Raw genomic sequence first — 14,682 nt, forward strand, 5'->3', positions numbered from 1 at the left:
TGGACATAAATCTTTAGATGCTTTAATGAATATGCATATTTGAAATGTAAGATAAGCATTTAAGAAAAGAAATTATGGATTCATTCCTAAATAAAGTCAATTAAGTAATTCTATTTCTCAAAGGGCATATTTTGTAAGCATAAAGAAAGACTTATTCGTTCATATTATGAGAACTTAATAAAAATAATACTAAATAATCACAAACCAAAAAAACAGAAGAATAAATGTTTGGAATAATTAAGGGATATTTCTCACTTTATTTATCAGATATTAGATGTTACTCATACGTCGTGGCGTTGTGACGTTGAATTTGAAAGGGCTTTGCTGGATAGTTGTTTTTTTTTCAGTTTGTATATAGTTCAAGCATGCTTAATTATACATTTACACTTACAGTATCTTTACTTAGACCATTATAAATTCGGAAATTATATTTGAAACATCAGATATTAGATGTTACTCATACGCCGTGACATCGAATAGGAAATGGTTTTTGTGATGATTGATTTTTTGTTAAGCTAGTGTCTACGTACACTTAAAGATATACCGCATTCGATTAAACTACATATTGCGTTCTGAAATAATCTATTGAAGTGTGTGGAGTGATATGTTACTCATACGCCGTGACATATATGAAATGGCTTGCCTTTGAAGAAAATTATCATACTATTTTTTTTTTTTAACTTTTTTCGTGATCTTTTCATAATTTGCAATATAATTATTTACAACGAATTCTATTTTAATTTCGGTTTTTTTAAGAATTAAATTATATTTTAATAAAATGCGAAAAATTCAAAAAAAGTTAATATTACAGTTTTAAGGCGCGTTAAACGTAGTTTTCTCCCCGCTTGCATTTCATTTATTCTAACTTAATTTTCGCATTACAAATTCCCACTATTATGCAAATGCTCTCTTACTTCGCGTAATTGGTAGCACAGCCTTCTCCCACATTACTTGGTAATTAACATTCTGCTCGCCAAGTGTAAAACTAACGGTTTTTAATTAGTCTAATGAATATGCATTCAATTTGTTATCACTGTGCGGCATTAGAAGGTGTTCGAGTTGCAACGATTACTTATGCTAATCAGTTTCTTATACAACAACAAACCGTGCGAAAAGGGTTAACGTAAATTGTTGAGAAGAGAATATTTACATATAGACAGGATTGTGAGGGCTAAGGTTGCCAACTCTGTTTTCGGAAAAAGTTTATTCCTAACAACAGTTTCTTTAACATTTTCTTTAAAGACCGACTGATACTTCCAATTTTTAATGTTATTAATTGTCATTCACACACAGTATTCAATTTGTTTTTTGTGCTTACAACTATACAACTATGTATGTATATCTCAATAATATATTTTTTCTCAATATTTTTTTCTTTTCTTATTTCTTTCATTTCACATTCACCAATCGCTGTAGTGACGATCCCACCGCCGAAGAGCTATCCAAATGGAATGCCTTTGTCGAATCAATTAAATCGAAACTAACCGTGAAACAAGTGGTCGATGGCGTACGTTCTGGTGGTTCGTTGTCGTTCGATTATCTGCTCTTGATTGTGACCGCTGAGTGAGTATGGACAATAGCAATCAATAGCAAGTAAATGATGTAAAAAGATAAAGGCGAAAAGCGGCGCAAAATAAAATGAACTAAAAACACGAATGTTACACCAGGGATTTGTACATACAATAGTAAAAGAGCTTAATGCTCTACAAATAGCAACAATGTGAGGTACTAAAGAGTGGGTAAATGCGAAATGGATAAATTGGTAAGCGATGCTCTGGTGTTCCTTCGTTTTTATAGTTGTTGCCGAGATTAAATGGAAGTGCAATGTTACGCTTTTGTCTTCTCGACTATTCAATATTTAATTGCTTTGTAGCTAAAAATAAGTTAAACTGTGGTTTTTGCTGTTTTTGATTATTGTCTTATGTACTGCATATAAGTACTCTATTTATAAGCTGGTATTTATAGAAGTTCTATCTAAGTGCTTTCCTTGAATATTTCTATCATTGCCCGTATATTTTTTCAGCTCCTTGGCCGCTTTGGGCTTGATTGAGAATAGTGCAACAAATATTGTCGCTGCCATGTTAGTTTCACCACTCATGGGTCCCGTAATGGCGATTACTTTTGGAACAATTATTTCAGATCGGCAATTAGTTGTGAGTTGAAACGATATTTTTTGAAAATTATGATTTCTCTTTATTTTCATAGCATTCTAAGAAACTTTAAAGTTAACAATGCCTATAATTCATATATTTATAGAAGTGTATAAAACGCCCCAGTTTCATAGAAATATACGATAACTGGCTCCTCCTACTTTTTAATATTCTCTCCAATAAACTGTTAATTTTTTTCATTCTAATTGAATTTTTTTACGAAAGATCATATTTACAATCGATTTCCATTATAGCGAGTAAAGAAATGGCGAATCGAAAGTGACGACTACAAATATTACTCATACGCTATGCCATTAATCTTTGAAGGTTTACTTGATGACTGCAAGCAAAGGAAAAAGGATGTTTAATATTATGTGAAAATAATTTTTGGAACGCTTAAAAAATTTCGAAAATTCGATATTCAAAAAATTCAAATTTTCGAAAATTCGAAATTCCAAAATTTAAAATTTTTGAAAATTCAAACTCCCAAAAATTTGAAAATTCCAAAATTTTGAAATTCCAAAAATTCAAAATTTCGAAAATTCGAAATTCCGAAATTTAAAATTTTCGAAAATTCAAAATCCCAAAAATTTTAAAATTCCGAAATTTCAGAAAGTTTGAAAATTCGAAATTCCACAAATCGAATTCGAAATTTTTAAATTACGAAAATTGTCTTTAATCATATCATTTACTTTCTTTTAATACAATAATCAAAATATGCGGTATCGTTTCAAAATTCCAAAAATTTTCGGAATCTCGAAAGTTACCAAAAATATCCGAAAATGATAAACAAAACTTAACCGAACTCTATAATTATTTTTCACGATTATATATACACACTAAATATGTATATATATATATCTGTATCTAATATTTCTCATTTTCATTTCAACATGTACTTGAATATACTTTTTGTAACTCCATTTTAAGTGATTTTATTTATAATTCAATATTCTGAATACTAATATTGTCTTTGCAAATATATCTTTTTTTTTCAAAAATAATTCAATTTCATTTCTTTTTGAAATAATTCAACATAACCACGAGTGTAGTGCCAAGCAAACAACCAGAATTGAAAATATATTGTGGCAAATAGAAATTTTTGAAACCATTTCCTTTGCAGCGTTATTTACTCATACATTAAATAAAAATTGCATTTTTCGCACCACGCACAAAAGCGCATAACAGCATAAATACTTAATGTGACATTTACAAGTGCGGCCAATATGGTTTTATGCCACACATAGTGGCGCTTGTAGTGAAATGTATAAAAATAGATAAATACAAAAGTAGCGGAAATATGCATGAATTCGTAAACAAAAATGGAAGTGTAAATAAAAATTTGCATTTCTATGGCACATAGTATGCAAATGTGGCTAAATTGGTGGCAACAGCAAAATCTCGCCATTACCAACGGCCGTCAACTAAGCCATATGGCATATTTTCAGTTTACATTAATAACACAGAAAATATGCAAAATTTATTGGCACAAATAATATGAAATTGATATGCGTTGGAGTAAATAAAAATGCAAATGCAAATCACAAATTTGCATATTCCATTGTAACGCTTTCGATGTGACTGTAAAGGGAATGTTATATGTGAATGTCGCACTTTATACTTTTAAGTTTATTAATCGAATACTTTATTAATGGCTTTACTGCAGGATTTTTTAGGCGCCTTGTAATTTTTTAGGGAGTTCTAAAGCAGTCTCTAGATACCTTAAAATTGTTTCAGAGTATTCCATAAACATAGACTGAATTACAATTTGTTTGAGACCAAATAATGTAAAAATTTCAAAAATAATTTGATTGAAATTGATATGAAATCTCAATTATTTAAATAAATATGTATATTGGTTTTCAAACAATTTCAAATTTTGATCCCGACACTTTGTGGTAGTAAGAAAAATCAATAATATAATAATTGAAAATATTGGAAAATATTTCATGTCATGAAAATTATTAAAAAATATGTTTTCCAAAGAGTTAATTAATTTCCGTGGTCCCATAATTTGATCTAATTCACATTTGCAGGTAAAAATGTAATTTAATATGAGAATTTTTTCCATAAATATTAGTGAAAACAAAGCATATGTTTTGAATTTTCGGCCAGTTTCATAAACTTTGGGATCTCGAAATGCAATACCGAATTTTCGGGAATTTCAAAAACGGTACTGATAATTTGAACTTCTGACTAAAAATGTGCTTAGAACTTGAGAATATTATTTTAGTTTTTTTTTTAACTATATTCTTACGATAACTAGTTTCATGAATATTATTAATTGGGCCTAATCATTGAATCCGTTCGATCGAAAAATGTTTCGATACGATACGAAAAATTTTATATCGAAATCATTGAAACCGTATCGAAAATAAAAAAAATTACGATCGAACTGAAGACACTAACCGTCTTGATAAAGTACTTTCCGCGGCTAATAGATGTCGCGAAATCGAAAATTTTGGTCGAAATCAATTCGTTGCTGAGTGGGTGGCGGAAATTTAAAAGAAATAAACTATTTAGACGTTTTTATGTAAGCAATTACTGCCGACGGACTAAATTACATTTTAAATGTGTACTTTAGATAGAAGAGACAAAAACACACTAATAAAATTAAATTTAAGGTGTTTAAAGCGTTATAAAGTTGACCCCGAAATAGCGAAAGAATTTTCTCAAAGAGCCTCAGGCGAATTAAATATTTAATTCTTGGAAGAAATTTCACAATAGTTAAACAGTGTAGGCTCTCCAATCCTGGATGAAAAAAAAAATGTGTAAAGGCATCTCGAGCATTATTATAAAGTATTTTATTTATAGTTTTAAACTTTTGGAACCAAAAAATTACTAAAACTTATAACGCATATCTAAAACAAGGGGTGGGTCCTTCATCTATGTAACTCCAAGTATACTCGATGAGAACGCCAGTTTAAAGTACTTTTTAAAACGAAGCAAAAAGCATAGACAATTTAGTTAATCAAATTTGTTGCTTATGTCGATTAAGGTCGACAGTTACGTTCTCACTTTGTGGTAAGGCAGTTTATCGACGGAATAAATTAATTGCATGGGAATTTTCGATCGAAAATCTTTATCGTATCGAAATCGAATGCGCTGCGGGGTTTCTATAAATTTGTTATATCAAATCCTCATAATTTGTACTGTGCTATAAATATTATGAGTTTTTCTATAATCTGAAAATATTTCGGCATCACGAGAATTTTTTTCGAATTTTCGGGATTTTCAAATTGATTATAAAAATGAACATTTCCGGTTTATTTTAGTTTATTACTTAAATATAATATAATTGAAAATATTATGGACAATTTTCGGGAATCCGAATTTTAGAATGTTTTGAAAATGGAAATTTCCCTATAATTAAGTTTTATAACACACATTTAATATGAATATTGCTATGAAGTGTATCAGTTACCCTAAGATGTCCATAGTAACCAATAGCAATGTATGCAAGCACTCAATTCTCTGGAAAATATATATTTAAAATGCGTCTGGAATTATATTTTATGCTTTATATGCTCAAATTATTGATTTAGAGCAGAACACGTCTGAACCATACAGGCATACATGCATACACTCATACATATACAAAGAAAAATCTTTATTCTAAGCAAAATGAAAGAAGCAGACTTATATTTACTTCTAAAAACGAAAAATCAGAATTGTACAAAACGTGTGAGCAAAAGCGAAGTGGAATATTAAAAATATAGAAAGCAGCACAACACCTTTGAAAAATAGATGGCTCAATGCAAACACAACTATTTGCATTGAAATGCTCGCAGCGGCACGTAAATGAGGAACATAAGGTATACACAGGTGTGTGTCTGTACAGCAGACGTGCATTGAATTGCATTGAATGTGCAAGTAAGAAAGAATTGCCGTTAGATGCTGCTCTGCTATATACAGCAGTAAATCCTTTCATTACTTTTATACAGCACATGTCCGCCTACAACACCTTCCGCACCTAGATACACACACACACTTACATGCAACTTTTACAGGTATATGTGTATGGATGTGTTTGTAAGCATGTGGCCTGCCTCAAGTGCCTTAACAAGTAGGTTGCAAATGAAGTTGCAAACGCCAAGTCACCGCCAACGTGCTAAGTACAAGCCAAGCACTTCATCAGCAGCGCAAGTAACTGGAGTAGATTGAGAGTGTGAATAAATGGGTGTAAAAAGAAGTAAAAGTATGCTTCAATATATCTATGTGTATGTATGTATGTGTATAGAAGGGCGTAATAGTTTAAGTATTGCGGTAAAGCGAAAAATGTTGTATTGCTCTGCCCAGTTGTTGTACGAGTATAGTGCAAAGCGAAAGTGTGGAATTCATCAAAAAGGAAGTGTAGAAAATGCAAGTAAATGAAGTTACATTGGTTTAATTTGGAGTGCGACGAGTGCCAGCAGACAGTCAGATACATACATAGTATACTCCAATTAAAAATGTGTAATTTACTTTGCCGCATTGACGGCGCTCAGCCTTTGGTAGGCGTTAATTTGCTTGAACTTTTGACCGCGCTGGGTTGCTTTCGTATTTACATACATATGAATTTAAATATGTACTTAAATATATTCAAGTGAGAGCGCTTACGATATAAAATGAGTTTGAGAAAGGAGTTTAAGCGTTTGCAAAATTGTTTACTCTAAATTTCATCATAGAAGTTTGGCTGTTGAAATACAAAATTTGGTTAAAAATGAGTGTGCTAAATTTGTAGCTATCTCTGACATACATACGTCTTTCTGAGAGTGCTAAAGAATGAGTTTGAAGTATTTACAATACTTTTGTAGCTCCTAAGCTATATTCTTGGTTCGCTCTTAGTAGATTTAAATGCGGTATTTTATCGCACAGCTTATAGTGTACAGCTCCTGGCGTATGCCGATGATATTGATTTCATCGGAAGCAACAACCGCGCCTTTTGTTCTGCGTTTTCCAGACTAGATAACGAAGCGAAGCGTATGGGTCTGGTGGTGAATGAGGACAAGACAAGACAAGAAATATCTCCTGTCGTCAAACAAACCGTCAGCGCACTCGCGTCTTGGCTCCCACGTCACTGTTGACAGTCATAACTTTGAAGTTGTAGATAATTTCGTTTATCTGGGAACCAGCATTAACAACACCAACAATGTCAGCCATGAAATCCAACGCAGAATCACTCTTGCCAACAGGTGCTACTTTGGACTGAGTAGGCAATTGAAAAGTAAAGTCCTCTCTCGACGAACCAAAATCAAACTCTATAAGTCGCTCATTATTCCCGTCCTGATGTATGGCGCTGAAGCGTGGACGATGACAACATCCGATGAGACGACTCTTGGGGTTTTCGAGAGAAAGGTTTTGCGCAAGATTTATGGTCCTCTAAACATTGGCAACGGCGAATACCGCAGACGATGGAACGATGAGCTGTACGATTTATACGACGACATTGACATAGTTCAGCGAATAAAAAGACAGCGGCTACGCTGCCTAGGTCATGTTGTACGGATGGAAGAAAACACTCCAGCTCTGAAAGTATTCGATGCAGTACCCGCTGGAGGAAGCCGCGGAAGAGGACGACCTCCACTCCGGTGGAAAGACCAAGTGCAAAGTGACCTGGCTTCACTTGGTGTTTCCAGTTGGCGCCAAAAAGCAAAAAGGAGGAATAAGTGGCGCGCTCTGGTGGATTCGGCTATAATGGCTTAAAGCGGTTCCTACGCCAAATAAATATATATATATATATATATATATATATATATATATTTATATATTTTATCGCGAAATATTTCACAGAATTTCCTTTTAACGAGGGTTATGAATAATTTCGGGTTTTCATACAGTATACGAATTATATTTGATGAACTCAAATCGTTATATATAGTATATGGAAGCTATGGTAATTCCTGTATCGAATTCGATTATCTTTAACACCATGCCACATTACTTAATTTTGTTAAGATATCTCGCATAATAACATATATATACATTTTGAAGTCCACCGGAAGTTTGAAAATCCGTATATGAGGTATATGGGAGCTAGGGGAAGTAATGACCCGATTTCCTCCATTTTTAGCACGAAGGCATATTATTGGGAAAAAAATTACCCCTGAATTTCTATAAACATTCTGAGACATTTCGATTTCGTTAACAAATATAGTGTTCGATATATGGGGTCCTGAAATGTTATAGTCCGATTCCAATACATTATTTATCCATATTCAATATATAACATTAGCATGTCAAGCTAATATTAAGAACAAAATTTGATGCAATTGCTCGAAAACTTTCTGAGAAATGTATGGGTTTTGAATCAAAAGTGGGCGACGCCACGCCCATTTGTAATTTTTTATACCAGCCTGAAATAAAATTTTCTAATAATAATTTCTATAAAATTTAGTATTTAAGTCGTTTTTACTTACTGAATTAAAGCACGTTTAGTAGTTTTTAACTTAAGCTTTTTATAAGGGGGGAGTTGATATATGGGGTCTGATTTCACCCAATTTCATGATGCATGATGGAATACTAAAGGGGAATGTTTTAGTTGTATCGAATATCTCTATATACATATTTATTAATGCGACGGTTCTCGCCAGACTATTCCACCAACCGCCTTTCATAAAACCATTAAAGCATTAATATTTACAATTTACTTTTGTTGTTTCTTATTTATGTGCATAATAAATAATTTTAATTTATAAATATACAAGTATCCCATTTATCCTTTTCGTACACGGCATACAAACAGCCTGTGGACTCAGTTTATACATATTTCCTTTCATGTAAATTATGTTGAATGCGCTGTTATCTCGGCTGTAAACCGAGTAGGCTGCTGTTGACCACCATTCAAAAGCCTATACGCTTACTGAATATTAAAAGATAAAGCACTTTATATTTAAAAGATAATCAAGCAGGCTCTATAAGTTGAGCTATTTATATGAGTAAATGGGTTAATTATGAGATTTATTGGGAATCGCTGAAGGGTAAAGAAATATATTTATTTATTATGCCTTGGAAGAGCACTCAACTCAAGGAGTATGCTGTTTATAACCATAATACATATAATAAATTAATATATTAAGAATAGAGGAGGAAGAAGGGGGAAATTTTAAATTGATCTGCAGTCTTATTTTATAGTCTTATATTTAAAAAAATATATATATTAGAAAAAGTGAAAAAAATTAGAACAATTATGAGGTTCTGTCATGAAAAAATATTAGGTATGTGTCTCTGATAAATAAGTGAAAACGTGCCTAATGGTAGGCCACATTTTGGTTGCATAACACAATGTCTACTCCAAAGAAGTCAAGTTACGTGTAGTATACTTTTAGGATAATAGTGTAGTAAAAGATTAATAATTGAAATACAGAATGTAAGATAGAAAATTGCAAATAAGAAATATTTAGATTTTTTGGGCTACTTTCAAAAACAATTATTGATTTCGTAGTACAATTAATATTTTTAGAAAAAGTGTGTGCCGTGGATAATTACTTGAAACGACGCCTGAATGCCAGTTTTCTACTTCAGACCACAATCAGCTCTTAACTTAGTGCCTCAGTTTCAAAATTTTTAATTTCAAACTGAAACTCTTTGACATTTGCTGGCATCTTACCAATATCTTGCGCATATTCTCCCTCACTATACAGCCATAACTCTCTCTCTCTCTCTCTTTCTTCACAATTCTTCACACTCTTACTCGAAATTCGTTGACATTTCGAAATACACCCAATTAACCGAGTCATAATCAAAGCTTTGTTTATTTAGCAGAAAATTGCTGGTGAGACCACTTTCATGCTTGCGTTGGCCTGTCACATTTTACGCTTTGTTTACGCTCATTTGCCTTGCGAGAAGTAATCCTTACGCTCATTAGAATTTATAACTACTTTTATTAATAATATAAAATACAGCCGGCTCAAAGCCTTTTATCACAAGGTGTCATCAGGTAGTAAGGTATGTAAGTAATTAACAAACAACAACAGCAACCACGAAGACGGCAGAGTAAGCTAATGAAAGCAACTGTCAACAGGACATTGAAGGATATTTATAGAGGTGCGTCGTACATTCGAGTGCCAGAAATCAGCACTGCAACAGCTGTTTACCCAGCACTTAGCGAGATATATTGTCGTCTACACACTACTCACTGAGCTGGCACGCTTAGTCATTCCTTGAGTTGAGTTGAATTTATGCAAAATCAGCAAGTTGTCGCCTGAAATCAGTTGAGCGAATGCTGTAATAACTAAGCAGATGCTGCAACAACTTTGCTCATTCATTTCGCTGACTTGTTTTTGCGTGGGTGTAGGTGGGGAGTGGAAAAACGCTCGTCTATAAATAACTACACTCCCCAAAGGTGTGTTGCACACAGCAGCACAGCGCTCAGAGCAGAGACCACAAGTCGTAAATAAGTAGTTAGTAGCAGAAATTAAGTGAAAGTAAATGAAGTCGGAAATGTACTTGACGCACTAGAAAGTAGAAATGGCAGCACAGCCGATTGGGGGAGGGAAAGCAGCAATAAAGTGAAGGAAATGCCTTTGCTGTAACTTCGACGAGCGTCCTTCACCGTTAGGGCTTCAAAGCGCTCGACAACTGTTGGGGGAGCTTATCGTTGCAGTCTGTTGACACACATTTATTGCTTAGATGGGAATATTTTTAATGTGTAGCCGGTATATTCATTAAAGGTGGAAAAAGCAGGCATAATAAAAGTATTCTTCGAGGGCTTCAAAGCCTACTAAGCAGAAAAATTAAAGTTTTTACAAGTGAATGTAGTATAAATGAGATATGCCTGGGATGTTTAACTAGTCGGTATTTATATGTGTGTATGAAGAGAATGTAAGTAGCTATTATGTGGCTGCTACTTGCTGGGCTATTACGAGCCTTTTAAATTAGTGCCTTTAAAATATTGTTCATTGAAAGACGCGATGAAAAGACTGTGCAAGAATACTGTATAATTCTATAATCAAGTGTATTAGAGTGAATTGTGATTAAATTTACCGTGAAATGGTATAATGCCAAAATTTAGATACTCCTAAAAAGAGATTGGTTAAGGTTAAGCACACAATGAAGTGACGGACGAATGGCTGAGAAAGAAAAGGTAAGGAGCCACGAATTTTTGATATCATTATGAATTTTCCTCTCCCTTGGACAAAAAGGCGTCCTGGAGACCTAACGCTGAAAATAAAGTAAATAAGGTATCGGTTGCCTTATATTGTTGCAGAGGAACAATTGAGAAAAGAAGCCGCCTGCCCTCTCTATCCATAGCATCAGACTACTATTCTTTGGGATCGCTGGAAACTGCAGAGCTGATGAGCGCGCACGTAAAAGCTGGTACTTAATTGTATTCTATCGTTTTGGCACTGGAACTGGGGACTTTGGAAAATGCAGGCGGTGGTTTATGACCAGCACCAGCATGACCGCAAGTACTTTTTAGTACAGCGTAGGAGGTCCACTGAGCTACTTGCTCTTAGCGAGATTCAACTCGCCGCAAGGGTAGGACTCCTTACCGGACACTGTCGAATGAGCTTACATGCAGTGAGGCTAAACATACTTCAGGATGCTAGTCATTGTGACATTGAAGAAGACCGTATTGATCTAGACACTTTCTTCTCCATTACCCAGCTTTTTCCAGATTATGTTAGATTGAGGTTGAAACATCTCAAAACTAAACAGCACTAGTTTCGACGAACCAGATGAATTGGTCCGTTTAGGTATTGACCGCTTTAACAAATTTGTAACAATTTCAAAGTCCAGTGTCGGCGCTTGGAGATCTGTGGTCAATCATACGTGCACTTCTTTTTGAATGTGTTTTCAACAATAAAACATTTTTTAAAAGATCAGTCATTATTATCGAAAGCAGCATATTGGTTTGTCCATATACTGCATAATATCGAGGTATACATTTAGGATAAAAGCAAAAATTCTATGGAGCAGCTAACAAAGGGCTAACTAAGGGTCACTTATAAATACATTATCCCATAGCATTATCACGGAAATAATGGAGCATTAATTTTTTATTTAAAAAAAATATATCAAGAACGGATAATGAATTTCAATTTCCAGTTGAATTAAAATAGTAAAATTGTGAAAAAGATCTCTAGTTCCCTACAACAAAAAAAAAATATTTATATATTTTATATTTGTATTACAAACATTTCATACAGAAAAAAATGCGAGCCCTCCAAGCGTACACAAGTATTATTATTAGCAATGTATTGTAGTATGTTGCATGCAACTGACAGCTTTTCAAGTGCATTTACGCGAAAGTATGCGCGCACGCGCTTCTTCAACCCATCCAAACAGCCAACAACAACACCACTGTCGGTTGAGTCAACATTCGCAGCGATGAATGAAGAACACGCAGGGATGCATGAAAGCGCGAAACATGCGTTGGCGTATGTCATGTTGCACAGTGACAGTGGCAAAAACCTAGCGTTCAAAAAATTTCTGTGGCAAATGCATTGTAATGTACACACACAGAGCATAGCAATAAAATGCAGCAACATATGAGAAAGACAGCGAAAATGCAAAAGAAATACAAAATATATATTTGTATTTTTTGCGAAATTCCTTCAAGTGCGCGCTCTGAGTGGAGATATGCATGCGAGCATATAGAGTAGCTATATGTGGCTGTAGCGCCACTTGCCGCTGTCATGCAGTTGGAAAATAAGCACTTTTAACTGCAATATCTTAGCAACAGCAACAATTGCGCTTCTACTACTTTTATTTATTCAAACTGAATTTCACTTCGCGCTTTTTCTATTTTTCTTATTTTTTATTTTTTGTTTATTGTTGCAGTTCATGCGAAAATTGCGCTGATGTGGCATTGTCATCTTTCAAATGCAGTTGTTGGCGTCAAAATTTGGGTTAAAATGTCACGCACACACATACAACTATACATAGACATATACAGAGATATGCAAATGAGTCTGTAGTGTCTGCCTAGCAATTTTTGGCGTCTGCTCATGACGGCTTTCACTTCCAGCCACGCAGCGGCACTGAAAATAACTAAACCAAAATCAGTTCAAGTCCAGTCGCAATAAATTTGCATATGCGCCTAATAGTATGCTACATATTTGTAGAGTTTTTTTTTTTGGTCCTTTTTTATATCTTTCTTCCGCTTGTCACATCACACATGCTCTTATTATTGTCCTGCCTACATTTTCATACAATATTTTTAAGAATAAAATTTTAAAAAGTTCCAAATTTATAATTTCATTCTTTCTTATTGATATTTTTACTGTCACTGTCGCTATTGGCGTTGCCATATATTTTTTAATTCAATACAATCTTTAGTATGTGTATTTGTTCGCGCCAACAACGCATGTCTGTAATTCCTTTTACATCGCTGGCTGTCATTCTAATAAATAGACGCATTCCTTTCGAACCCCAGTGTAGCTTTAAGTGCAACAAAATATGCATTAGGGGTGTGCTTATTGACGCAATTTTCTTTATAAAATGTAAGAAAGAAGAACTAATTCCTTCATTATAAAATAAGTAAAATAAAAAGCTTGTAATTCTTCAAACGTGTCTTCACATCTAATTTTAGTAAATCAAAATTATATCTTGACTATTCGAGAGGCCTTGTGTTCCACCTAGGAACTATGGCAAAATATATATATGTATTCGATAATTTAGATAAATTCTTAATCCATGAAATCGATGGTAAATTGCCTGTATCAACTATTTTTTCCGAGATTTGGCCGCTAGCAAACTTTGCTTTCTCTCAAGACAAGAATGACACAATTTTAAAGAAACTCGTACTGCAAATTTGGTATCGAAGTAGGAAAATCGATCGGTGTATACCTTTCGATTGCGGCTAGACTGTAAATAAATTATGGCATTTTAATTTAAATAAATTGCCTTTTCAAGAAGGAAGCGAACTCTTCACTATATCTTGAGTCTGCTTTTAAACAAATAGTCGATTACTATAGTTATCGATAAACGATTAATCGTAATGTTATAATTTTTGGTTTCAGTCAATTTTCTGCTCTCAGAATCTGGTTAAATACAATTTACAACTAATTTTATAGTTAAAATATTTTTGTTAACGTTTTTCTAATACTTTTGTCTATACCATATACAAGAACACCCCTAATCCGCTTCCATTATATGCGAAATATGCGCTAGAACGCTTGTCGCGCAACACTGCACTTGCCACACTTGCACAAAAATGTCAAAATAAAGTCACTAACTTGTCAACATATGGTTACTTGGTGCCGCTTGGCGCCTTTGTCAGCAGCAAAAAAAGGGTGGAAAAAGTGACAAGCAACATGCAATCTTGTCAAATTGCTACACTTAACTATACAGACTTCAATGCATTACAATGAAATTTCATTTTTAAAGGAGTTGAGAAGAAAAGATAAATAAATTAAGTTATATATTTGTAAGCCAGTGGAAAGTTTTTCAACTTATACAGGGGAATGAAAATTCGGATTTTCATATTTGTATACTTTCGAGAAGTCTGAATTTCGAAATACAGTGGAACTTCTTTAACTCGAATCACCATTATCCAACTTCGAGTTATAGAATTTTCATTAAAAAATATAATTTTTCAAATATCTGT

General features: G+C 33.6%; 2 protein-coding genes across 4 annotated transcripts in view; one reads left to right on the forward strand and one right to left on the reverse strand.

The window, feature by feature from the left end:
- LOC105215938 (uncharacterized) overlaps window positions 1-14,682 on the reverse strand; it is a 276,247-nt gene that overhangs the window by 172,944 nt on the left and 88,621 nt on the right. The window lies entirely within an intron of this gene.
- Window positions 1-14,682, forward strand: part of LOC105217698 (uncharacterized) — a 97,691-nt gene that overhangs the window by 30,857 nt on the left and 52,152 nt on the right. For all 3 annotated transcript variants that reach the window (XM_054227991.1, XM_054227990.1, XM_054227989.1), the window contains exons 6-7: window positions 1,417-1,563; window positions 2,024-2,153. In XM_054227991.1, coding sequence (XP_054083966.1) covers window positions 1,417-1,563; window positions 2,024-2,153 — 277 coding nt within the window. The remainder of the gene's footprint in view (window positions 1-1,416; window positions 1,564-2,023; window positions 2,154-14,682) is intronic.

This window comes from Zeugodacus cucurbitae, chromosome 3 (assembly GCF_028554725.1).
Source record: "Zeugodacus cucurbitae isolate PBARC_wt_2022May chromosome 3, idZeuCucr1.2, whole genome shotgun sequence".
Lineage (NCBI taxonomy): Eukaryota > Metazoa > Arthropoda > Insecta > Diptera > Tephritidae > Zeugodacus > Zeugodacus cucurbitae.